The following is a 25,884-nucleotide window of genomic DNA, read 5'->3' as shown; positions in this document are numbered from 1 at the left end:
TTTGCTCATGACAGTAGTAACATAACATGCACTTGCACTTATCATTTTTATGCGCAGTTTTACACTTATGTAAGTACCGTATTCACCTATATTGCCTATCAAAATTTACCAACTTCATTGTTGATCATTTCTTGTACCCCTGTATGCTATCAAAGTTATTAATATATTAGGGAGCGATCGTTATTTATGACAGAGGGGGAATGGGAAAATTTAGGGGAACACGAATTTTTTTTTTTGGTCTTTAGGGGGAACCTGAAATTTTAGTTGAACCAGGAGGGGATTGTTAAATTTTAAATGGAGAAAATTGGGAAAACAAGGGGAACGCGAAAATTTTGAGCGGACGCGAGGGGGAACGCGAAATTTTTTGTCGATATTTTTTCCAAAACGCCCATCCCCCCTGCCGTAAATAACGATCGGTCCCTTACTAAGGAACACGTATTATGCTGCTGTCACAACATCACAAAAAATGTTGTTTTATGTTTCAAACTTACAATATGTGTTGTACACTATAAATTCACTAAATATCGTGATTATAAGCATTGTTAAAATTTATCGTCCGTAGTATAGGCCCCATATAGGCTATATTCGTACCTTATGCCATTACTTTACTTCTTTTTGTATTCGTCTTCTGTATGTAATAAAGTCATTTTTCTAACAAACTTAATTGTTATAAAATTCGTTGTCATTCTTACGACGCCTCATTCTTAGTTTCACACATTTTTAGACTTCATGCAGATATCAACATGATGCGTTACTCTGCAGCATATCCACATTATCCAAATATAAAACGGTCTTTTTCACACGCAAAATGCATATTACGAATAGACCTCTCACTTTACACAAGTATTGTCCGGTTTTTGTTGGTCTGTTTTGCATAACAACCCTATGTCAGTCTTATTATTACAACCCATATGTTTTCAACAATCCTCAAAGTAAACTTTCAGTTTTTAAGCAATCATTTGAACATTTTGACCTTTCATATACTTTTTTCCCAAAAAAAAGACTTGCTTCTTTTTTGGTTTTGGGGACAAAAACCATATCTTCAATACGAAAAGGTCAAAGGTTTCAATCATCCTTGGCTTTTCGTACCAGCTACATACACTTTAATTACATCACTTAGATATAAAAAGTTTACTTCGACAACTGTTAAGTAGCCTTATAAACAATATCGATTTTTAATTATTTGCCATACAATGTAAAATATATCGCGAATATCAAAATTATTTGATATAATAACGACATTCTTAGTATTCAGAATGCAACTCCTTATGTCTGATGTGCTCTCATGTCCCACCAAAAATAATATCCAAACGCTCATACCCCAACCCTTAAGTTCTTTTGTGTGTGGGGGTGTCCCAGTTCAGTCATTCATACCATTATTCCCATTACTTATGTTAAACATTTAAATACCCTAAATCATTGACAGTTTTCTTTGGTACGCCCATTTCCTTTTTAAAGGAATTTTTATTATGTTAAAGTCTATGGCTAACACGCAGAGCGTTCATTTGATTTGGCAGCGTGTTCCAAACCAAGAGGGGTCCCTGATCTTTCCATTGATGCAAATTTAGTTTTTGTTAAATTCATTAATACTGGCCTAGTTTTGTACATGAACACTAATCCTAGGAAATTATGGGGCTTTGGGACTTATCTATTATTATATCTATAGCTATATGTAACAATCTATATAGATTTTAATAAAATTCTCCCGTTACGCGACGACAAAAAACAACCGTATTTGGCTGAAATGAAGTTTTTTAAAAATCAGACAATCAGAAAATATGTTTATACTAAGAATAGTCATATTTTTCGGACTTTCAGTGATTTTATTGGACCCATATGAAAAGGTTTGACTTCAAAAACGATTCTCTTAAAAATGCATCTACGCCCAGTTTCCACCTCGATACACCCGAGCACACAGATATTTTCAAGAACAGTGAGTCTAGCCTCTACGCAGTCTGTTTTATACTATACGGTTGAGTGCATAGCATCATAAGAACAGTGTGAGATCTAGTGGAAAATAGGTATTTGTGATTGGTTTTTGTCAAAACCTCGTGTGTTCCCTTCATCCGATCAGAATTTTTTTCATATCGAACGAAAGCTAACACTTCCCCTAAAAACACCTTTTTTTCATTAGGTCAACAGATAACGCAATTCAATGTTTATAGCAGGGTGAATGTGGTAAATCTGTTGAAAATTACCTATCCCAGCACAATTTTTGACCAAAATGCAGGTTTTAAAAGTCAAAACCTCAAGTGTTCCTTACAATATTGTTCAACTTTTATGTCATTAAATGAAAGAGCACACTTATATTGTCCATATACAAGCTTCATTTTAATGAGCAATGGCCAATTCTCTTTAAATTGCAAATCTTTTGCAAAAAGTTACTATTTTCGCCTGTTTTGTCATCATGGTCATACGGTTGTTATTCGGTTGTAAATTCAATGAACTATGACTTTGCTAAAGAACGCTTACAAATTGATATGATCATTTAGCACTTCAAGAAAAATAGAAACAAAATTTAATCCTGACAGATTGATTCCGGGGATCCACCGCACTTGGGAATCCACCAACCGCCCGTAGATCATGTTCTTTTATGCCCCTTATACCCTTTAATTCCAACTTTCAATTAGGCTAAACAAAAAATGTTAGGTCTCAAAGCCGCCGCGCGCTTTCATTTTTCTTAGCGCGTCTATATCAGCTGAAACGGCAAATTCTTTTCTCTTTTTTTTTAGTTCCTTTTCTTTTCTTTTTAAATTTTTTTTAGATTTTTGCCGTAAAATCATGAAACTCTGAGACAAATTTGGAAGAAAACTTATTGAATCGATACTCGCATTATTTAAGTATAACACAATGTGTACTTCAGTTGTGTAAAACAACCACAATTTTATAATGTGTACTTTTGAACACTCGAAAATGACATCTTGATTCAAAATTAAGTTTTAAAAAATCTTTAAAAAAATAAATAAATAAATGAAAATCTTTAAAACGCATTTCGCATTCGTTTTTGAAACTGCCGTGGGCTTTGAGACATAACAATTTTTTTGTTTAGCCTTATTATTTAATATACAAGTATTGGCCTCGACCATATATGCTACAATTAAAAATATCAACAGACAAAATAACCGTCTTGGTTGTGACGATACACCAATCCAGTATTTAATATACAAGTATTGGCCTCGACCATATATGCTACAATTAAAAATATCAACAGACAAAATAACCGTCTTGGTTGTGACGATACACCAATCTGCAGGTCGTGTTGTTTGAATATCATTTCACCAGCTTGCCGGGCCATTTGTTATATATACCGGACATCGATATCTATGGCGAGCCGCCTATGAAAAAAAGAACAGTTAGTAAACAGAAGTAATTAATTAAACAATTAACTAGTAGGTTGATTCTATGTATGTATACTGTCCTGTTAATGGAGAGGAGTAAGCAAATCTATTGATCGATTATTTCATCAAAATCGGAAGATGTTTTCTGTTTTGGCCCTTGTATAGGTCATACGTCAAATGTTGACCTGCAACAATTGTTAATAATATCGCTGGCGTTAGAATATGGCCGTTGCTACACACTTACTTTCTTTGTTGCGAACCACTGATCGAAATTTTCACAACACGAAACCTGTGGCATATCATAATTCGGAACAGATGTATGAGCCAAGGCTTGAACCAGTAATCAATAGCTACCAATGATTACTAACGTGCACTATGACAGCGAAATATCTTCTGATTCCTTATGAGCAGAGTAATTTTGAAATCAAACAACATTTGAACAATTTCGACTTTTGATCCCTGTATAAACTGTGACCTCGGATTCTTGGATTACACAAATGGCTAATATTGGTATGTTTGAGCAAGTGACCCGCAAGGATTGTGCCAAATTTGTCAAAGCAATGTTGCTCATACTGCAGTTACTGTTCATTTTCCTATACACAATACACAGTGCTCTCACCATTGATGTGTGACCTCTACAAACAGTGTATGTTAGAGGTATAGGCCATTGCCTAGTTAACGTCACTGTGTAAAATATAACCGGCCAATATTGTTTGTACTCTCTGAATTTCTAGATAGTTTTTTAACATGTCCTAAATTTTTAGCTAATTTAGATATTTGGAAATATTCGCACTTTGGTGTTTTAGTAAGGAAGGGCACGACATGCCTGAAAAATTCCCTGTGTAAATCGAATGCAACTTTTAGTGACAATCACTCACTTCTAGACAGCTCTCTTCCGAAGGACATTAAAGCTAAACCACTTGACGGATATTTTTTGTACTTGCTGTCAATCACGAATAATGTATACATTGCCTCATTTCAAATATATAGTTTTAGTTTTGGTTTTGGTTTTGGTCACGTGGTTTCCTATTGTCCTGCCTAACCACTTGAATCACAAGATATCGAACTCTTTGTTTCTACCTTTTGTTTAAAACTAAACATTTGTGACAGGTAGTTTCGGTTTTGGTTTCAGTTTCTTATAAGTGGTGTGACGAATAAAATTACAGGATTTTCGAGTTACCTGATCTAAGTATACAAAAGAAATGTTTAAATTTCGCAGTGCAATATTCACGAGCAGAGAAGTCGAACAAAACAGTCTACATTTGAAAGCATTGATTTAGTTTCAAAGCATTGGCTTGAGACTACGAAATAGCCTAAGCTGATTTCACTGTGAAAATATATAGACCATCGAAATATTTGCATTCGTCATTACAAAAGGGCCCCTACTGTAATTGTATAGGTGCTATAAACAAAATCGATTCATGTCCTTAATCCCATGTACCAGAATCGATGGAAGGCCATTATATGACCTCTAATAACCTAATGGCTTTTACTGAAGCAATTTTTACTGCAAAAGTAGAAGATAGAGGGAGAAGATTGGGTTGTGTGTGTGTGTGTGGGGGGGGGGTGGTTGGAGGGCAAGGGGATATGGGCCGGAGAGAGAGAAACATATGAGCGAGAGCATTGGAAGGGAAAGAGAGGGGGGAGGAGAGCTCGAGATGAAGATATCGAATGTAGGGGAGGAGGAGGGGGAAAGGGGTAATTTAGGAAAGAGGTGGTTATATAGGAGGAGCCCCCTCTTAAAGAGGTATGGGTTGTGCTTCCGGGGATAATAAACTAATTCATAATCAAATCATCTCCATGCATCGTTTATGTTTCATACAAACAAACAAATTCCCCACCCCACCCCATCCTTCAGTATACGCGCATGTATATTATGATTTCTAGGCCTAGAACTCGTGAGTGTAATATGCCACCTACCTTCGACAGAGAGCATCAACTGTCGTCCGCGGGATAGATTTCCGATATCAATCATGATAATAATTATGTTAGCACAATAGGCTATTGTATACTTCTGGTTATATACAATATACTGTGTCCTCCCAGCATAATAGTGTTATGATTGCAGATCAGATCAGCTCTACTTTTTAATCCCTTGATTTGTGGTTTCTGAACAAAAGAGAAACCAAAACTATATATTTGAAATGAGGGATTATATCGTCGGTCGCAACACATAGTGGCGTACGTGAAGGACAAAATACGTTTCCGAGCAAACCGTTTTTGAAGGATATGCTACTAGTAACAGGGTCTATACTTCTCCACTGTTATCTCTCAGTGGCCCGATTCCATTTGAAATTGAAGTTTAAGGTTCAAACTATTAAACTGTGTCTTTAATAGTTAACAAGGAATAACTGTTATAGGATAATAGTTAGCTCTAAAGCTATACGCCACTATGTGAAACGGAAAGTTTGGAAAATCACTCTACGCCACTATGTGTTGCGACCGACGATATGTAGGCTAAAAACTGAGTAGGTGGGGCATCTGCAAATGTTCGTACTTCCCTGATATGTAAATGACAGATAACAGCAAAAACAGCTCCCATAACTTTGGTCAGTGCAGCGAGTCAGGGGATTTCAAGTGGGTGATTGTTGATTGGCAAGTGCCATATTTGGGCATAACTGCAGTCCACCATTCAATGTGGAGGATAGACTGTACTTTATCGATTGATTTTCCTGGTGTAATTTCCTGTTAACCAGGTTTAAGTGCTGCAAAGGTCGAATCATGTTTGCTGTGCAACATAACTGCACTATGTACTCTACAATACGGTATTAATACATAATTAATTCGGTAATAGCCTATATTTTATTTACCTTACTACTTACATTGATTTTCATCTGTCCAATCGCCACAGTTATTGATGCCATCACAGACATAGCGTTCTGGAATACACCGACCGTTGTGGCAGTAGTACTCACACTCGCCTATTATTAAATGAAATTAAATGTAATTATTATGAATCTTCTGTTATTGTTTTGATTTCTCTCCGCGCGGGTGTCGACTGCAGACGGCAAGTTTTAATTTGTTTGAAATTGTAAATATGAAAAAAATGCATTAATATGAGTACAAACAAGCCTAGTGTTGGTTCAGTGGTTCTTGAGATAGCTTTTGATATTTGGGGAATATTTCAAAATTTGGATTTTTTTATGAAAACAATGAGAACACTTAAAGCCATAATGTACATAGTATAGTCAAAAACCTCAATTCCGTGACCAATCTCTGACTAGTAAGGTTTGACGATTGATTTGAGTTCTATGAACTATTTAGAAAAAATTAGCCCCCATGTCCCTCGCAAAAATCCCGGCATTTTTCGCTAGAGGCCAAAATCCAAAATGGCCGCCGCCGCCAGTTTGAAAAATTAAGTTTTGAGCCAGAGCACCTATAATCATGTACAAAGACACTTTTTCAGGTATATCGAGCACAAGGAATCCGATTTTGACATTAGTTTGACATTACGGCATCACCCAGAATTTAAGAAATCGTGTACAAAGACACTTTTTCGGATACGTCAACAACAAGGATTTCAAATCTGACATTACTTTGACATTACCACACCAATTTTAGCCAGAAATCCAAGATGGCGGCCACCGGCGCCATCTTAAAAAAATAAGTTTTGGGCCAGAGTACCTTAAATCGTGTACAAAGACACTTTTTTGGGCAAGTCCACCCCAAGGATTCTGACGTTAGTTTGACGTTATGACATATTTGCCCAGAAATCCAAGATGACCCCCATTCGGTAGAGCGAAACGTAACTTTTGAATGGGAGCAGAAGCATAAGTGCGTCATTTCCGCCTTATCTGGGTTTATGTCCCTTATCTGGGGGTTAAACTGCCTTATCTTGGGTTTACATCCCTTAGCTAGGGATAAGGCGCCTTATCTCTGGTTTAGACGGCCTTCTCCGGGGTTTACGTTCCTTACCTGTGGCTAAGATGCCTTAACCTTAGCATATCGCAGTCTAAACCCAGATAAGGCATCTAAACCCCAGATAATGCGCCGTAACCCCAGATAAGGGACGTAGACCCCAGATAAAGCGCCTAACACTAAATAAGGAACATAAACCCCAGATAAGGCATCTAAACCCCACATAAGGTGCCTTAACTCTAGATAAGGGTCGTAAGCCTCAGATAAGGCATCTAAACCCAAGGTAAGGCGCCTTAACCCCAGATAAGAGACGTAAATTCAGATATGGCAGTCTAAACCCCAGATAAGGCGCCGTAACCCCAGATAAGGGACGTAGACCTCAGATAAAGCAGTCCCAACTCCAAATAAGGCGCCTTAACCCTAAATAAGGAACAGAAACCTAAGATAAGAAAAGTAAACCCCAAATAAGGCAGTCTAAACCCCAGATAAGGCGCTTTAACCCCAGATAAGGAATGTAAACCCCAGATAAGTCATCTAAACCCCAGATAAGGCGCCTTAACTTCAGATGAGGGACGTAAACCTAGGATAACACTAAACCCCGGATAAGGTATCTAAACCCCATATAAGGCGCCTTAACCTCAGCTAAGAGACGTAAGACCAGATAAAGCAGTCTAACCCCCGGATAAGGCGCCTTCCATCAGATAAGGAGCGTAAACCCCAGATAAGGCATTTAAACCCCAGATGAGCCTTATCCATAGATATAAGGGACGTAAACCGCAGATAGAGCAATCTAAACCCCAGATAAGGGACGTTAACCCCATATAAAGCTGAAATGATATACCTGCTTCCATAGCCATTACTATTTCATAATTAGCCAAAAAAGGGAGTTAATTCATGATCCTAGGTGCTCCCACTCAAAAATTACATTTACGCTCTACCAAATGGGGGGGGGGGGCATCTTGGATTTCTGGGCAAAAATTATGTTATAACGTCAAATTAATGTCAGATTCGGATTTCTTGGGGTCGACTTACCCGAAAAAGTGTCTTTGTACACGATTTTAGGTACTCTGGTTCAATACTTATTTTTTCAAGATGGCGCCGGCGGCCACCATCTTGGATTTCTGGGTAAAATTGAGGTCGTAATGTTAAAGTAATGTCAGATTTGAAATCCTTGTGGTCGACTTATCCAAAAAAGTGTATTTGTACACGATTTTAGGTCCTCTGCTTCAAAACTAAATTTTTCAAGATAGTGCCGGCCACCATCTTGGATTTCTGGGTGAAAATGATGCCGTAATGTCAAACTAATGTCAGAATCGGAATCCTTGTGCTCGACATACCCGAAAAAGTGTCTTTCTACATGATTATAGGTGCTCTGGTTCAAAACTTAATTTTTCAAAATGGTGGCGGTGGCCATTTTGGATTTTGGCCTCTAGCGAAAAATGCTGGGATTTTCACGAGGGACATGTGGGCTAATTTTTTTCTAAATAGTCCATAGAAGTCAAATCAATCGTCAAACCTTACTAGCCAGAGAATGGTCACGGAATTGAGGTTTTTGACTATACTAACGATCTTATAATATGAAATTCGTTTAAATTTTTTCAAACCTGATTTTTTGGCATATTTGTAATGTTTACACATGTCCCAACTTGCACCTAAATGGAATCAGCCAAACTTGTTGTGTTTGTATAAATAATAATAAATTTCGGATTTATATAGCGCCTTTTTCCAGATAGATCTTGAAGGATTCAAAGCGCTGTAATTTCGCTGCCATGGTGAATCATCACAATCAGATCGCATCATCTAGGCCAGTTGCAGCCGAACCTCAGGCTCAGACCTATCCGCACTTAGATTGTAACATCCACCAATTATATGTGCAGCTCCCCAAATTCCATTGGGTGAAGGAAGTTTTTGATAACCAAACAACTAATCACCGATTTTTTGAAAGCAGGAGGAAACCGGAGATCCCGGAGAAAACCTGCGAGAGCGAGCATGGAATCGGGATGCCAGGTAAATAGGTAAATCTACCAAAAAAACGTTGACAACGTAAAGAAATCAGCAAGTTTAAAAAAAACCACCTCGGCTCACTTTTTGAAACTTGGTCCCATTTTGAATACCAACAGGAAATCAGTGTTTTTATTTTATTTCAACAGAATACAGCGTTTCCAACAAGATTACAAGCCTACTACACTTCTGAAATGTTTTAAATTTATATAAATATGATGAAGTTTAAATTAATACCTTTTACAAATGGGACCAAGTTTCAAAAAGTGAGCCGAGGTGGGGTTTTTAAACTTGCTGATTTCTTTACGTTGTCAACGTAAAGAAATCAGCAAGTTTAAAAAACCCACCTCGGCTCACTTTTTGAAACTTGGTCCCATTTGTAAAAGGTACTGATTTAAACTTTATCATATTTATATAAATCTAAAACATTCCAGAAGTGTTATGTATCTTTAATGTGCAGATGCGATATTAATGTGTAAGCTTTCTGGAACGACCTGAAAGGTTATTATCTTGTTCTTGCATGGTAAACCAATATCCTATTGTGTTTTGTTTTATAATAATCATGATTAAGGAGTGAATTATACGAATAACAAGTAGGCTTGTAATCTAGTTGGAAACGCTGTATTCTGTTGAAATAAAATAAAAGCACTGATTTGCTGTTGGTATTCAAAATGGGACCAAGTTTCAAAAAGTGAGCCGAGGTGGGTTTTTTTTAAACTTGCTGATTTCTTTACGTTGCCAACGTTTTTTTGGTAGATTTCTTTTCTTTTTATGAATGAAGCCAAGCAGCTCCAAGCTTGGAAAGTCATCAGGTTACGAAGTGCTCCATAAAACGAATAAAACGAAAAATAGATGTTTGAAGTTGCTATTCTTCATTCATGACAATAAATAATTAAACAAAACTTTATCAGTCGTTTAAATCTTGCTCGTCACGCGTGACTGTAATGTTAAGAGGCGTACACAATGATCAATATACATTTTAATATACTTTAATTATTCAAGGCAACGTAAATATGTAAAGAAAATGTAAATATGAACAACACGCACCCAATGTTGACAATGCCAAAGAGACACAGAGAGTAAGTCCGATTTAGGCCTACTTCAAGTCGGAACTGGTAAATGCGCATAAGCGTCTAAATGCCCCGACTAGGCAAGATAATCGTGTTTTAATGTTTGTGGTTCTTTGTAGATTTGCGGGGCAATATACTTGGCTATCCGAATTTCGCGGTTTTTGGTTCTTTGTAGCCCTTCGGGGCAACCTAGTTGGATATTCCTATTAAGCGGCTGTTGTCGGCGATCTTTCGTGGTTTGTGGTTTTCATCAAGCCTTGCCATCTATCGGGAGCTAATTTATAGTTTAAGGTTGTTGGATATCCATATTTCTTGGTTTGTGGTTCTTTGTAGCCATGTGGGGAAATCTATTTGCAGATCCAAATTTCGCGGTTTGTGGTTTCTTATAGCCCTGCGGGGCAATCTAGTTGAATATCCCTATTAAGCGGCGGTTATCGGCGATCATTCGTGGTTTGTGGTTTTAATTTTTGTCATCAAGCCCTGCCCTCTATCGGGAGCTAATTTATAGTTTAAGCTTGTTGGATATCCATATTTCGTGGTTTGTGGTTCTTTGAAGCCCTGTGGGGCAATAGTTGCATATCCAAATTTCGCGATTTGTGGTTCTTTACGCAATATAGTTGGATATTAATATTGAGCGGCAGTTGTTGGCGATCTTTCGCGGTTTGAAGTCTTAATTTGTTAGATATCCATATTTCGCGGTTTGTGGTTCTTTATAATCGATAGGCCTGCGGGCAATCTGGTTGGATATCCAAATTTTGCGGTTTGTGGTTCTTTGTAGCCCTGCGGGGCAATCTAGTTGGGTATCCCTATTAAGCGGCAGTTGTTGGCGATCTTCCGCTGTTTGTGATTATATTTTCCCTTTAAGCCCTGCCCTCTATCGATAGCTTAATTTATAGTTTAAGCTTGTTGGATATCCATATTCCGTGGTGTGTGATTCTTTGTAGCCTTACAAAGCAATCTAGTTGGATATCCAAATTTCGCGGTTTGTGGTTCTCAATATCAATATGCAGCGGCAGTTGTTTGCGATCTTTCGCGATTTGTGATTATTAATTTGTGACAATTTATAATATTTATTCCAAATATAATTTCAGTCTGAGCTGTGAACAGAGACACTGATAAATGGGTTTTAAATGACGAAGATGTCATGATAGTTAGGTATGGTGAAAACATCTGGATGGGGAAAGTAGGCCCTAATTTATAGTTTAAGCTTGTTGGATATCCATATTTCTTGGTTTGTGGTTCTTTGTAGCCATGTGGGGAAATCTAGTTGCAGATCCAAATTTCGCGGTTTGTGGTTTCTTATAGCCCTGCGGGGCAATCTAGTTGAATATCCCTATTAAGCGGCGGTTATCGGCGATCTTTCGTGGTTTGTGGTTTTAATTTTTGTCATCAAGCCCTGCCCTCTATCGGGAGCTAATTTATAGTTTAAGCTTGTTGGATATCCATATTTCGTGGTTTGTGGTTCTTTGAAGCCCTGTGGGGCAATAGTTGCATATCCAAATTTCGCGATTTGTGGTTCTTTATAGCCCTGCGGGGCAATATAGTTGGATATTAATATTGAGCGGCAGTTGTTGGCGATCTTTCGCGGTTTGAAGTCTTAATTTGTTAGATATCCATATTTCGCGGTTTGTGGTTCTTTATAATCGATAGGCCTGCGGGCAATCTGGTTGGATATCCAAATTTCGCGGTTTGTGGTTCTTTGTAGTTGGGTATCCCTATTAAGCGGCGGTTGTTGGCGATCTTCCGCTGTTTGTGATTATATTTTCCCTTTAAGCCCTGCCCTCTATCGATAGCTTAATTTATAGTTTAAGCTTGTTGGATATCCATATTCCGTGGTGTGTGATTCTTTGTAGCCTTACAAAGCAATCTAGTTGGATATCCAAATTTCGCGGTTTGTGGTTCTCAATATCAATATGCAGCGGCAGTTGTTTGCGATCTTTCGCGATTTGTGATTATTAATTTGTGACAATTTATAATATTTATTCCAAATATAATTTCAGTCTGAGCTGTGAACAGAGACACTGATAAATGGGTTTTAAATGACGAAGATGTCATGATAGTTAGGTATGGTGAAAACATCTGGATGGTGAAAGTAGGCCCTAGGCCTAGGCCTAAATGTGAATAAAAAATCAAACATGCTTGTTTGATGAAAAAAAATATAATATCACAATAGCAATGGATGTTCGAAATGGTGTTATTCTTGATTTATGACAATAAATTGGTTAATAAAACATTTTAAAAAAAGTGGTGAGAAGTTTCGAACTTGAGCAAAAATTCATAAACGGATTAGAAGTCCATGGCCTTAACCGCTTCGCCACAGGGACATCCCGATACAGCGAGGTGTGAAAGTGGCGTATTTATTAATATGAATGTATGCTGTGGTCCGGAAAGAATAAAAGAATTGTGAAAAACTTGATTTGTTAGCGAATGGGATCCAGAATTTGTATGTAGGGTATCCAGGAAAATGCTAGGGTATATTTGAAAGTGAATCTGAAAAAGTGGTGCGACAGTGACAGCCATGTATGGCTGTAGCAATGACGAAAGATTGTGGATATCAGTATGATTAGCTATGATTTGCCACTTATTTTGGCTATGAAGTACCGCGTTAAATAAAGTAAGAATGTTTGGTTATTATCAAACAATCGCATTGACTGTAAGATTGGTGTAACTTTTTGAAATAATGAGTTATTAAAATATGACACTTTGGACAGTAAATAAGATTTAGCATGGTTTTAGATATATTTTGTACCCAGCGAAAAATATCATAGAACAATAGCGTTTTGTTCCGTGTAAATATAGTCTTGCGGTGCATCTGTTTATTCTTCTTTATCAGTCGTTTATTTTAAAAACTTGCTGGTCATGCTACCGCATGACTCTAATAGATTTGTAGGTTATATCCTATGTATGTTAAACGGCCAAAATAACCAGCAGGGTTTCCTTTACTTTGCTTAATTATTTCAGCTCAAAATGTACAGAAACCCTTCCCGATAATTATTACTAGTATTATTTCAGCATTTTGAGTATAATAAAAAAAAATTAAATTGCTAGGAAATCGTATATTTTAAGTTATTTAATTACATCTTTACTAAACTATAGATGGTCCCAATGAATTTAGTTTGATTTTGATTTTGAAATGGAATTCAAACTAAAGACACAAATATATTGACACGGAGCTTGTAAAAAGGTAATTGGAAAATTAAAGGATTTGACACAATTTACAGAAATATACTTCCCGGATGTGCTTTTAAAAATTAAATGGATTCTTACAGTTCAATTCATCGCTGCCATCGCCGCAGTGGTTCCGTCCATCACAGGCCCTACTCGCCTTGATACACCGTCCATTGTTACAGGTAAAATATCGTGATGGGCAAACACGTGACCCTGAAATATTCGATTAAAAAAATAGAGTACAATGTATATGATCCTGTATTATTGTTTCAGTCCTTATTGGATGTCATTTTCTTCGGCAGGGGGGGGGGGGGTCATGAATATGTCGGTGACCGGAGTAAACCATTTTACGCACCCCCCTATCGTGGGCTAAAATTTTTATGACCCCCCCCCTTCCGCCTACACAGACTCAAGACAAATTATTCATAGCCGGAACAAAGGCGAGGAGCGCACCAAAACTTTAGAGTGAAGAAAGTGTGTGGAGTGCGTTAAAATTGGGATTGTGTGTCTAAAGAAGGGGTGGGGAGCGCGTAAAAAATTTGCATTATATAATGAAAGATTGTGCGAACATTTTGGTTGTTAAATGAAAAGAATGCGCGCGAAGTGCGCGAAAATTTTGAGTCACCAGCCCTTAATATTTCTATAACCCCCCCCTATTTTGGGTGTTAAAATTCTATGCCCCCCCTTCCGAAGAAAATGACAGCCCCCTTATTAATACATTTGCCGGAAATATACGCCAAGCTGCATTAACCATGTGCCCTAAATGCTACAAAAATGTACACAGCCTTGCTATCCCACAGGGGCCGGTGGTTCCAAACCGGATTGAAAAGAAAAGCAAATGTTTTCTTCTTCTTTCCTGCTTCCCTCTACCTTATTCTCTCCCTCTCCCTTAGGCTTTAGGGTTACGTGGGAGGCTTAAAAAACAGTTTGGGAGTTTCGGGGTTCAGATATAGGCCTATGTTAGGGTTAATACTCAATTAGAGTGAAAAACCCATCAAAAACATGTTTCATTTGCCCAATTTCAATGTATGTCGTATAGTTCTAAGCTAGGGGGAGAGAAAATGTGAATTTTAGATCCACCAATATATTTTGGAATAGTTTTATACCAAGCAAAATAATGTGTCAATAAACAAAGCAAATGAACCGACAGGGTCGGAATAGAATAGATATTGTATCACCCACTGCAATACTTCAAGGCACAAGCGCTATTCTTCAGTCAATACCTATTCAATACGGCAGACAAGGCAGATTGATATACTCAGGTAAAACCCCAATTTTAAAAGCAGAAGGAGATCTGGGGCAAGCAAGGAGCAAGCATGGACTGGAAACTAACTGCACGTAAAGTCGTCTGTGTACAACCCCAGCAAACACAAAAACGTTTTAAATAAGTTATATTTTGGCTTTTGGTTTAGGTAAAAACGTTTTAACAACATTAAAATGTCGGGTTATACAAAGGTCATGAAAACGTATTAAAATGTTTTGTATGAAAACACACTATAACAATATTTTTCAAATGTTTTCAAAATGTTATTGTAAACCATTTTTGCAAACATTTTTTGCCAAATATTTTGTTAACACTTAAGGGATCTGGAATGAGCGTTTTGAGCGTTTCGACAGTATTTTTTGTGGGACATGAGAGTACATCAGACATATCAAATTGCATTCTGAATACGAAGAATGTCTTTGTGATATCAAATAATTTTCATTTTTTAAATTCACGATATAATACAAATTTTATGACAAATTATTAAAATTTGATATTTTTCACATTTTTGATATATAACAGTCCTCGAAGTAAATTTTATAAATCTAATGATATATTCTTAAAGTGTATGTAGCTGGGAGGAAAAGCCCATGATCAATTGAAAATTTTGACCTTTCATATTGAAGATATGGATTTTTTTCCCAAAAAGACCTAATTTTTTTTGTGTGTTTTGGGAAAAAAATTTAGTATAAATCATCAGATTTATAAAGTTTACTTCGAGTACTGTTAAATATTAAAAATATCAATTTTTAATCATTTGCAATAAAATGTGTATTACATTGCGAATTTCAAAAAATCAAAATTATTTGATATCAGAAGGACATTCTTCGTATTCAGAATGTAATTCGATATGTCTGATGTGCTCTAATGTCCCACAATAAATACTGTCCAAACGTTCATACCCCAGCCCTTAAATAACATGTTAAAATATCAGTAGATATCAAAAAATGTTTTTTAATGTTATGAAAACGTTTTATACCCTTTATATAACCTGACATTTTAACGTTTTCTGACAACCTTTTATAACCTTTTGCGAATGATGTCGAAAACGTTTTGTGTTTGCTGGGACAGGGGCTCGAACCCCGTACCGGTCGACAGTGGCGTAAAGCAAGGTCAGAACCGCTAAGTTATCTAGCTTAGCATGGTCGGTACCCCCATATCAATTTGTAAGCGCTATTTATTTATTTATTTATTTATTTATTTATTTATTTATTTATTTATTTATTTATTTATTTATTTATTTATTTATTTATTTATTTATTTATTTATTTATGTATTTATTTATTCTTTCTTGAACCTGGGACATGCAATCAGTGACCAGCACTGTTCTCCCTTGCTGCCCAGGATACAACACAAACATGTGTTTAAAAGTATTTAAAAATATACATAAAAGTCATAAAATTAATACCATATAAATTATACACATTATACACTAGCTACAAGAATTAAAATAACACATGATTATTACATTTACAATATGCTGTATAAAAGAGAAAGTATTGCAAGTTAGTATATCTGTTTTTGAAGACATTTGCATTGACAGGAAGGGGATTTTTGATGTTTCGGGAAAGATCATTGCAGGCCTTAGCCCCCTAAACAGGAATGTTCTCTTGTCAGTCTCAGTCTCAAATATGAGATTAATTTCGTCAAAATCACGTGTACATAGACGTTTCTCTTTTCTTTTTTCTCCAATTTCTCTTCCCTTTATTTTGACACCCGGGGGCGCGCGCCCGTTTAGAAACGGCTGTATATACATCACTCACCTGATTTGATATTACACGTCTTTCCAGTGAAACCACGTCTACACTTGCATGTAAATCCATTGATCTTGTCAAGACACTCCCCGCCATTAAGACATGGCTGGCTGGCACATTCATCAGCATCTATACCAAGTAACAGAAAAGATTTACATGTAAATTAAAGAGATCGACGATGGATTTCACCCCAATCGATTGCAAAATTTAGAGAATGAAAATTGCCGAAAACAGTCTGTGAGCCGCCCCACCCCTATCAGACCCAGTGCCACCCAATCATGGTCAGTGTACCCCTCCCATAATGATGACCCACGCTACGCCACTGGATTTCACCGCCGACCCCACGATTTGTTGGTGTTCTTTTCATTTAATACTTTTCTTATAAAGATGATAAGGGACCGTTCACAAACACTTGTAAGGGGGGCCTGATGCAAACAAATTTCATCGCGAAAATTTTCGCCCCCCCTTTTCAGACCTCAAAATTTCAGGCCCCCCCTTGGGAGGGTCAAAAAATTTCAGGGCCCCCCTTTTTTCATCAGCCCCCCCCCCCTTTGTGTTTGTGAACGGTCCCTAAATATGATCCTCCATACACTGCAAACTAAAAAGGTCCTAAGAAGGAAAAATCAACCTAAGATAAATCCCCTACTACATGGGGAATTATCTCTTCACTCCTTTATGCCTCAATTCAACTTAGGTGAAGTTAGGTCACTAAATAATTGAATTTAGGGCACTTCTTAGGACACCACTTCAGTTAACAAAGGTAATCACTTCACTTTTAGGACATCCACTTCACTTCAAGTCGGTTTGCTGGGAGTGAAGTGGTTCCATTATTATGTGAAGTGGGTGTGCTAAAAAGTGCCCTGAATTCAATTCTTTATTATTATTATTATTATTATTATTATTATTATTATTATTATTATTATTATTATTATTATTATTATTAAAAGACATTTATTAGGTGCCTTTTCAATAAAGACCAAAGCTAAAGAGAGTTTTTCTTTTGTCAAAACCAATTTGAAGAAAACTTACTAGTTTTTCTTGCTGACAGTTTCGTCAGTGAGCCACTGACTTTATCAAAGCTTGGTGTTGTTGTGATGATCCAACAGCTGATGACTGGCGAGAAGTTATGTCACTTCCGGTAGCGATGTTAGTCTTGCTAGCAGTCTTCAGAAGTGGATCGTACACGTGACTAAGATTGTAGACCCCTCGTCTCTGTTCATTACTCCTCGCCCTCTTTCTGATCTGTATTGATTCTTTAATCCATCTGGCTTTCCTATCACTCTCCCTCTCTAAGATTTTGGACTCCCCCCAGTTGATAATATGATTAGCCCTGGCTACGTGATCGCTTATGGCTGAGTTCTTAAATTGGCTCTCTGATTCTTTCCACTTTGACCTTGTATACTTTTGTTGACTTGCTTTCTCCGCCTCCCTCCTGTGTTCATCCAGACTCGTGCCGAAAGTTCTTTTAGTTTCACCAACATAAGTTAGCTCACAGCTACCGCAGGGAACTTCATGAACACAATTAGGTGTTTTAACCGGATCTTGTTTATCTTTCGGATGGACCACCATTTTTCTGATCGTGGTATGGGGTCTCATAGCGGTCGCGATGTCGTGTTTTTTGAGAGTTCTACTTATTCTTTCCGACACTCCCGCTACGTAAGGTAACACCACCAGACCTTTACTTTTTTGTTCAGATGTTGTGCTCTTACTTTTCTTTGACTTTTCTTGTTGTTTGGCTTCCATTTGATTCTTGACTTTATCAATTGTCCACTTGGGATAACCACACTCAGCTAGAGCCTGTCGTATGTGTTCCTCCTCTTTGACTTTATCGTCCTCCTCCGTAACTAATATGTCTTTCCTATCAGGTAACATGCGCACAATTCCCATTTTCTGATGAAGAGGGTGATGGGACGTGGTCTTTTTTCTGTAGACCATGATGAGTTTGCGGATTATGAGGGTGTCCAAAAAGGGAATTTGGTGGTCCTGTTCTTCCTCATACGTGAACTTTATGCTAGAGAGCTCTAGAGGTAGTGTCGACCTGGTTCAGATGTTCTGTCAATGTTTCAGCTGAGTCTTTTTGAACTATTTCTAAAACGTCGTCAACATAGCGTTTCCAGAGGCGGGGTTTACACTGTAGGGGGGCAGTAAGGATGGCGCGCTGTTCTAACCATTCCATGAAGATGTTCGCTGTGAGGGGACTGACCGGTGACCCCATCGCTGCACCAAATTTTTGTTTGTAGATGGTGCCCCGGAAAGTGAAGTAGGTGGTAGTCAGAACAAACTTCATTAAAAAAATAATATCTTCGACCTCTAACAGCGTGCGTTTTTCAGATCCGGATCTTTTTCGAGTCTGTCACGGATTATGGCAAGGCATTCGTCTATAGGCACATTCGTAAATAGGGATACAACATCATGTGAGATGAATTGCTCAATGTTTTCGATCATAACCCCACATAATTCTTCCGCTAAATCATACGAATTTTTGACATGATGTTCGGTAGTGCCTACAATGGGATTAATGATATCAGCCAGGGCTCTGGACGTGTTATAACCTAAGCTACCCGTATAATCGACGATAGGTCTTAACGGATTATTCGGTTTGTGGACCTTTGGCGTGGCGTACAATCTGGGAATAACTTCCCCCGAGGGTCTCAGGTGATCATACTGCGCTTGTGTGATCTTTGATTTATCACGTAGGCTAGTGAGGATGGACATAAGTTCTTTCTTGTATTTACTAGTGGGATCTTTTTTCAAAACTTAATACGTTTTCTCATGACTCAACATGTCCTTCACTACAATCTTAGTCACGTGTACGATCCACTTCTGAAGACTGCTAGCAAGACTAACATCACTACCGGAAGTGACATAACTTCCCGCCAGTCATCAGCTGTTGGATCATCACAACAACACCAAGCTTTGATAAAGTCAGTGGCTCACTGACGAAACTGTCAGCAAGATAAACTAGTAAGTTTTCTTCAAATTGGTTTTGACAAAAGAAAAACTCTCTTTATTTGTTGATTACACACCTGATGAATTTGTTTCAAAAAACAAAAACCAAAAAAAGCGCCTTACAATATTAAAAACAACATTGCACAATAGATAATATAATACACAAGTAAACATGTTAAAGGCAAAAAATAGAATACAAACAATGTAAAATATACAATAATTATTTCAAAAGAGCTTTAAAAATATAAAAAGCACAGCAATATTTCTGAAAAGCATTGTAAACCACAACAAGAAACATACCATTAGGGTGGCTACTCTTTTGGAAACAAATGCGTTTTAAGCATTTTCTTGAATGACTGAACATTGGGGGCATTACGAATAAAAATGGGGAGAGCGTTCCAAAGTTTGGGACCTAAGAAGGAAAACGAATTATCACCAATGACGCGACGATTGAATGGAACCCTGAGACGGGTCTTGTCTTGGGAAGATCTTAAACCCGTACGTTTGCAATTATAATGTGATAAAATATCGGAGAGATATGTAGGCCTTAACTATTCACGCCATTGTACACATGCAGCAAGATCTTAAACTCGATTCTCTGCTTGACCGGCAACCAATGCAGCTCGCGTAAAAGTGGTGAAGAGCTGGTGCGCCTACCAACACAGAAAATGAGTCGCGCAGCACGGTTTTGGAGTCTTTGAAGACGCTCAACATTATACCGAGATATCATCATCATCATCATCATCATCATCAGCCCATATCATCTCACTGCTGGGTAAAAGCCTCTCCAAAATTCTGCCAATTTCTCCTGTCTCCTGCAATTCCTGTCCAGGCTGTTGTTGCCAGGTAGCTGACCAGCTCATCTCTCCATCTAGCTCGAGGTCTTCCTCTTTTCCTTACTCCATATAACAGTTGCCACTCTGTTGTGAGCTGACTCCATCTTTCATCTGTTATCCTACTCAGATGTCCAGCCCACCTCCATTTAATTCTTTTTACTGTTGTTAACACATCCTTTACTCTTGTTTGTTCCCTAATCCAGCTGTTCTTTTCCGGTCTCTCCTTGTATACCCCAGCATCATCCTTTCCATACTTCGTTGTGTAGTCTGAAGTTTCCTTTCCATATCTTTGTTTAATGTCCAAGTTTCACTTCCATATGTTATGGCAGGTAAGATGCATTGATTGAAAAGTTTCCTTTTCAGACAATTCGGCATGTGTTTGTCTGTTAGTATATCTTTGTGTCTGCTGAAAGCTGCCCATCCTGCTTGCGTTTTTCTCTTTATTTCCTGTAACTGATTCCCATCTGGCCAAATCTCTTGTCCTAGGTAAGTGTATTTGGATACATGTTCCAGTGTTTCATTTCCAATTTTGATTTCCTTATTATCTGCATACATGTTGAACATGACCTTTGTTTTTGACATGTTCATTTTTAGCCCAACTTTCCTACTCTCATTGCTCAAATCAGTTAACATTTCCTCCAACTCGGCTGCGTCTCCAGATATGATTACAATGTCATCTGCAAACCTTAGATGGTTTAATTTCTTTCCATTTACATTGATGCCTTTATCAACCCAGTTCAATCTTTTGAAGATTTCTTCTAGGGTTGCCACAAACAACTTGGGTGACATGGTATCTCCCTGACGAACTCCCCTTCTGATGAAAATTGGTTCACTGTCCTTATGAAGTGTTAGTGTAGCTGTGGCATTGGTATATATTTCCTGTATGGTCTTTATGTAGATTTTGTTAATGCCTTGGTTTTTGAGTGCTTGGATGACTGCATTTGTTTCCACCGAATCAAAAGCTTTTTCATAATCCACAAAAGCAAGGAATAATATAAGGGCAGCTGGTATTCCCTAGATTTTTCAACAAGTTGATTCACTGCCTGTTCCTGAATCCAGCTTGTTCTGCAGGTTGATTTTCGTCCAGTTGAGTGGTCAATCTGTTTGTGATCACTTTGGTAAAGAGTTTATATGTGTGCGAGAGAAGGCTAATTGGCCGGTAGTTTTTAAGATCTTTTGTATCGCCTTTTTTGTGCAGGATAATGACATCAGTTGGAAACTTTGGATACAAGAAGAGAAATGAACGAGGGGATCTTTTAGTGGATTTCGCAGAGGCAAATAAACTAAATATAGGAAATACTTTCTTCAAAAGAAAGAAAGCCGCAAATGGACCTGGAAAAGCCCAAATGGTCTTCACAAGAATGAAATCGACTATATTCTGTGTGACAGACAACAAACTTTGCTAGATATCTCAGTACTCAACAAATTTTCGACAGGAAGTGATCACAGATTGGTTAGATGTATAGCAACCTTCAATATCCGTAAAGAAAGGAGGAAACTCATTGCCAAGAAAAAGGTAATTGATTTAAACAAGTTACAGGAGGAGAAATACATCTTTGAAGTGGAACTGAAAAACAGATTGGAAGGATTGGAAGTAGAAGAAAGTGTTGAAAACATGTACGAAGACATTAGTGATGCAGTAGCTACAAAGGCACATGAGGTGGCTGGTTCCCAAAGAAAAGGGAATACAGACAAGCTTAGTTAAAAAAACCAAACATCTACTAAGCAGAAGGAGGGACATGGCAGCACAAGAAAAACACAATACACCAGAATATAGGGAACTATGCAAATCAGCAAGAAAGAAGATGAAAACCGACATTCGCAATTTTAATACAGAGCATGTCAGAAGAGAAATAGAAAATAACAGGAGTGTAAATAAGGCCAAAAGAAGCTTAGTCATAGGGAAAAATCAAATCATTCAAATGAAGGAAGAAGATGGTACCATCATCAATGACAGAGATAGAATAATCAAAAGAGCAGAAGAGTTTTACCAAGACTTATATGACAGCAAAACCCCAGTACCTGATGTAAATCTGGTCCCAGAACATGAAGAGGAAGATATCCTTGATGTGGGAGCAGATGAGGTGGAAGCAGCTTTGAAGTCGATGAATAATGGAAAATCTCCAGGGCCAGATGATATCGTGGCAGAAATGCTAAAGTGTGGAGGAGACACAGTAATCCGTTTTCGTGTAATTGAGCTTCAATTTGTTTTTCAACATCCAGTGTTTGACTTCAGCAATGCAATTTGTTAGGTTAAGCTGAGCTGCCTCAAAATCACCCGGTGCTTTTGGATCATAACTAACGTACAACTGGGTGTCGTCGGCATAGATGTGATACGCAATATTAAAGCGTTTCAGAATATCCGTGATAGGCTTTGAGTACAAAGTGAAGATCGGTGGACCAGCGACTGATCCCTGAGGAACACCATAGTTGAGAGGATGGACACTTGAGTAGTTATTTAAAACACACACTCTACTTGTACGGTCTCTAAAATAAGAATTGAACCACTTTAAAACGCAACCTCCAATACCATACTCAATGTTAAGCCTATTTACAAGAATATCTTGGTCGATGGTATCGAAGGCTGCTGACATAGGCTATATAATAACACAAGCATAACACATTTACCTTGACTAAGTTCATTGACAATATCACTTTTAACCCGACGAAGGACGGGTTTAGTACTGTGGGCAGCCTTATAGGCTGATTGGAAATCATCAGTGAGGTTATTAGCCTGTAAGTGATAATTAAGTCTGGAAACAGCAGGATACTCGAGGATTTTGCTAAGGGTGGGGAGATTGGAAACTGGTCTGTAGTTTTTCAACTCGTCTTGATTAAGAGTGGGCTTTTTAATCAGGGGTGTGATAACTGCCTCGCGCAGGAGAGGTGGAAAGCATCCTACATGGAATGAGTTAGTAATAAGAGACATTATGAAGGGAACTAGGACGTCGACACGTTCCTTAAAAAGCCATGTAGGCATGGGGTCGAGACAGCTGGTTTTGTTGGGGATTTTTGAGATGATTTTCCTTACCTCAGTTTCATCCACAGATGAAAATATATTGAACATATTGCAATCACTATTGTTACTACATTTAACACACTGCAAATATGAGTTGTTAGTATTAGACATACACTTAGGGACCTAACTTTACCTAAGTTGAATTGAGGCACAAAGGAGTGAAGAGATAATTCCCCATTGTAGTAGGGGATTTATCTTAGGTTGATTTTTCCTTCTTAGGACCTTTTTAGTTTGCAGTGATATCCATGGCATCTGCAAGGCGGTTTTCTTCTGCGACAGATCACAAGTAAAACCACGAACATTATGAACACAACCACGAAGAAGCTCAACATTTCAAGTTAAATGTGTTCCGGACCAGTTCCGGACGGTCAAATAAATAGCCCTACACTGTACTAACACAATGTACCATTATTTCGGCTAGTTCATGCTTCCTGTTTAAGACACAAAATTTCAGACTCCAAAATGAAGTTCTCTTCCACATTTTTCAGGTACTCATGTAATTAAAAAGGTTTAATCTTTGTCGGGAAAAAAACGAATTAACAAATCAGATACTACTGCAACTGCGAAAATGGGGTAAATTACCGTATAACCTCGTCTAAAAGCACATACATTGTGTCCCAGAAAAAATTACCGAGTGAATAAAATTGAACGTAAATCGAGAAATAGATATCAGAATCAAAATATTTAAAATGTAGCGCATAGCCTCTTTTATTGTGCATCACATGTGAAAATTTTATTTGATTCAGTTGACTGGTTGCGAAGAAATTAACGATTCATAATGCGCGCATTAATGCAGTTCATTCCAAGTTTAATCAACAGTCGCTTTTTCATACTCGCTCACCGCTTCCTATAGTTTGTGTATCTCATTAAATTGATTCACATTATACATTTTATAATCCGATGGTGTTATGTTATTCATGCTTTCATTGAAGATGAATAACAGTTTGACCGAGAAAACTTTGATTTCTGCAATTGGAAGCTTTCCAACTGTAATTCTTTAGGTTGTGCAGCTATGTTATATTTTTACTTTCCAAAGAACATTTGATCAAGTGCTTACAGCTTTACGTGTGATTTTTGATACCATGCAACATTAATGTTGAAGTTTTAAAAGATTGAAACTTTGCATTACAATTTCTTGTAAATATTCCGAAAACATTAATGTGTGTGGGATTTTTTTAAGCCACCTGGAATTCTTTATGCAATAATTCTTTATGCAACATTGATATCAACACTAACGAAAAAAAGATATTTACAAGTACCGAGCATCATCTTACATGCAAGCTTTCATTTTCAATATCGTGCAGGTTTTCATATTTGAACAAAACCTAATTAAATGTTTTGCAAGAAATATAATGTTTGAAAAGAATGAAAAGGATTTCACAGAACAAATTATGAAGCCCATTGACAGTTAACTACTAGTGCGCATTGTGTTGGATGATCTTTCTTTCAAACTTGGAATGAAGTGAATTGAGGTTATGTAATCGCTCATTTCTTCACAATCAGTCAACCGATTCCAGTAAATTTTACATATAAAATGCAGAATCAAATGGGCTACACGCTGATGTTTAGATGATTGGATTCTGATGTCTATTCATCGACTTACGTCCAAATTCATTCACCCGGTATTTTTTTCTGGGACACCCTGTAGAAGACGAAAGTGAAATTGGAAATGGGGTAAATATTGTAAGTTCAGTGGCGAATTTAAGCTCTCCACAAGTTAGCAGTTGCTGACAGGAACCCCCTTGCTATCTTGGCCTACGGGATCCATATGTTTCAACCAAAAACAACAACAAAAAGAACAAAACACAAACATAACCTGTTTAGGTGTATTATAATTATATCAGTTGAGTTGGATATTGATTTTTAAAATTCTTAAATTATTTAGATTATAGACATAATTATATAGGTCTAGGTATTCTATCTAAATATTTCCAAATTAAACACATACAATAATGTATAGAATGAAACCCTTACATAATTGTTTTAAACTGCAATTCCTTAATATTAATTAAAAATTTATGTTGTAGGACCTCATATCGGGGTTTTTTCATATACAAAAAAAAGCAATAACATTATGGCGCTTTTGATATGGATATAATTTCACGGATAAATAAGATGTGTGGTTAATAATTAGAAGCAAGCAACCATGAATTTATTTCAGTCATATATACATTGGGACAAATTGTGTACAATTTGCTTAGGCCTATGTGTCACGGTACTTTTCAAGTCTATTTAACATCCAAGATCAGGTGATTTACGTCATCGTATTGTTCTTAGGGTCTACGTGCAGTTCTTGAATAGTGAGGCTAAGGATATCGCACACATGCATGACGAGCTTAAACTTGACATATTGTTTCATACTTCTTTTGAAAATCTAAGAATAACTGTTTTGTCCGACTTTACGACGCTACCATATAGAATTAGACAACAATACATATACTACTTCTTGTAAACAACAAACTTAGTTTGACATTTTGCAATAATAATTTACTATATTACCATGATCTGTATGACTGCAGATATTTAATGTAACAAATTCTTTATTTAAAAATATATAAGATGCAAATTATAGCTTAAAGGAAACTTGTACGTAGATGATGAAATAAGTGAGGCCATATTTATATCTT

General features: G+C 37.3%; 1 protein-coding gene across 1 annotated transcript in view; it reads right to left on the bottom strand.

Moving 5' to 3' along the window:
- Positions 1-281: 281 nt before the first annotated feature.
- The window catches only part of LOC140145879 (uncharacterized), a 42,869-nt gene continuing 17,266 nt past the window's right edge, over positions 282-25,884 (bottom strand). Inside the window, exons 10-13 of the mRNA XM_072167576.1 lie at positions 16,463-16,582; positions 13,535-13,648; positions 6,161-6,259; positions 282-3,335 (exon numbers count right to left, since the gene is read on the bottom strand). Of these exons, the coding sequence (XP_072023677.1) occupies positions 3,322-3,335; positions 6,161-6,259; positions 13,535-13,648; positions 16,463-16,582 (347 nt within the window). The 3' untranslated portion in view covers positions 282-3,321. The remainder of the gene's footprint in view (positions 3,336-6,160; positions 6,260-13,534; positions 13,649-16,462; positions 16,583-25,884) is intronic.

The sequence above is a fragment of the Amphiura filiformis genome, chromosome 2 (genome assembly GCF_039555335.1).
Source record: "Amphiura filiformis chromosome 2, Afil_fr2py, whole genome shotgun sequence".
Classification (NCBI taxonomy): Eukaryota; Metazoa; Echinodermata; class Ophiuroidea; order Amphilepidida; family Amphiuridae; genus Amphiura; species Amphiura filiformis.
Note: the sequence above shows the minus strand (reverse complement) of the source record. Positions and strands in the feature narration are given on the sequence as shown.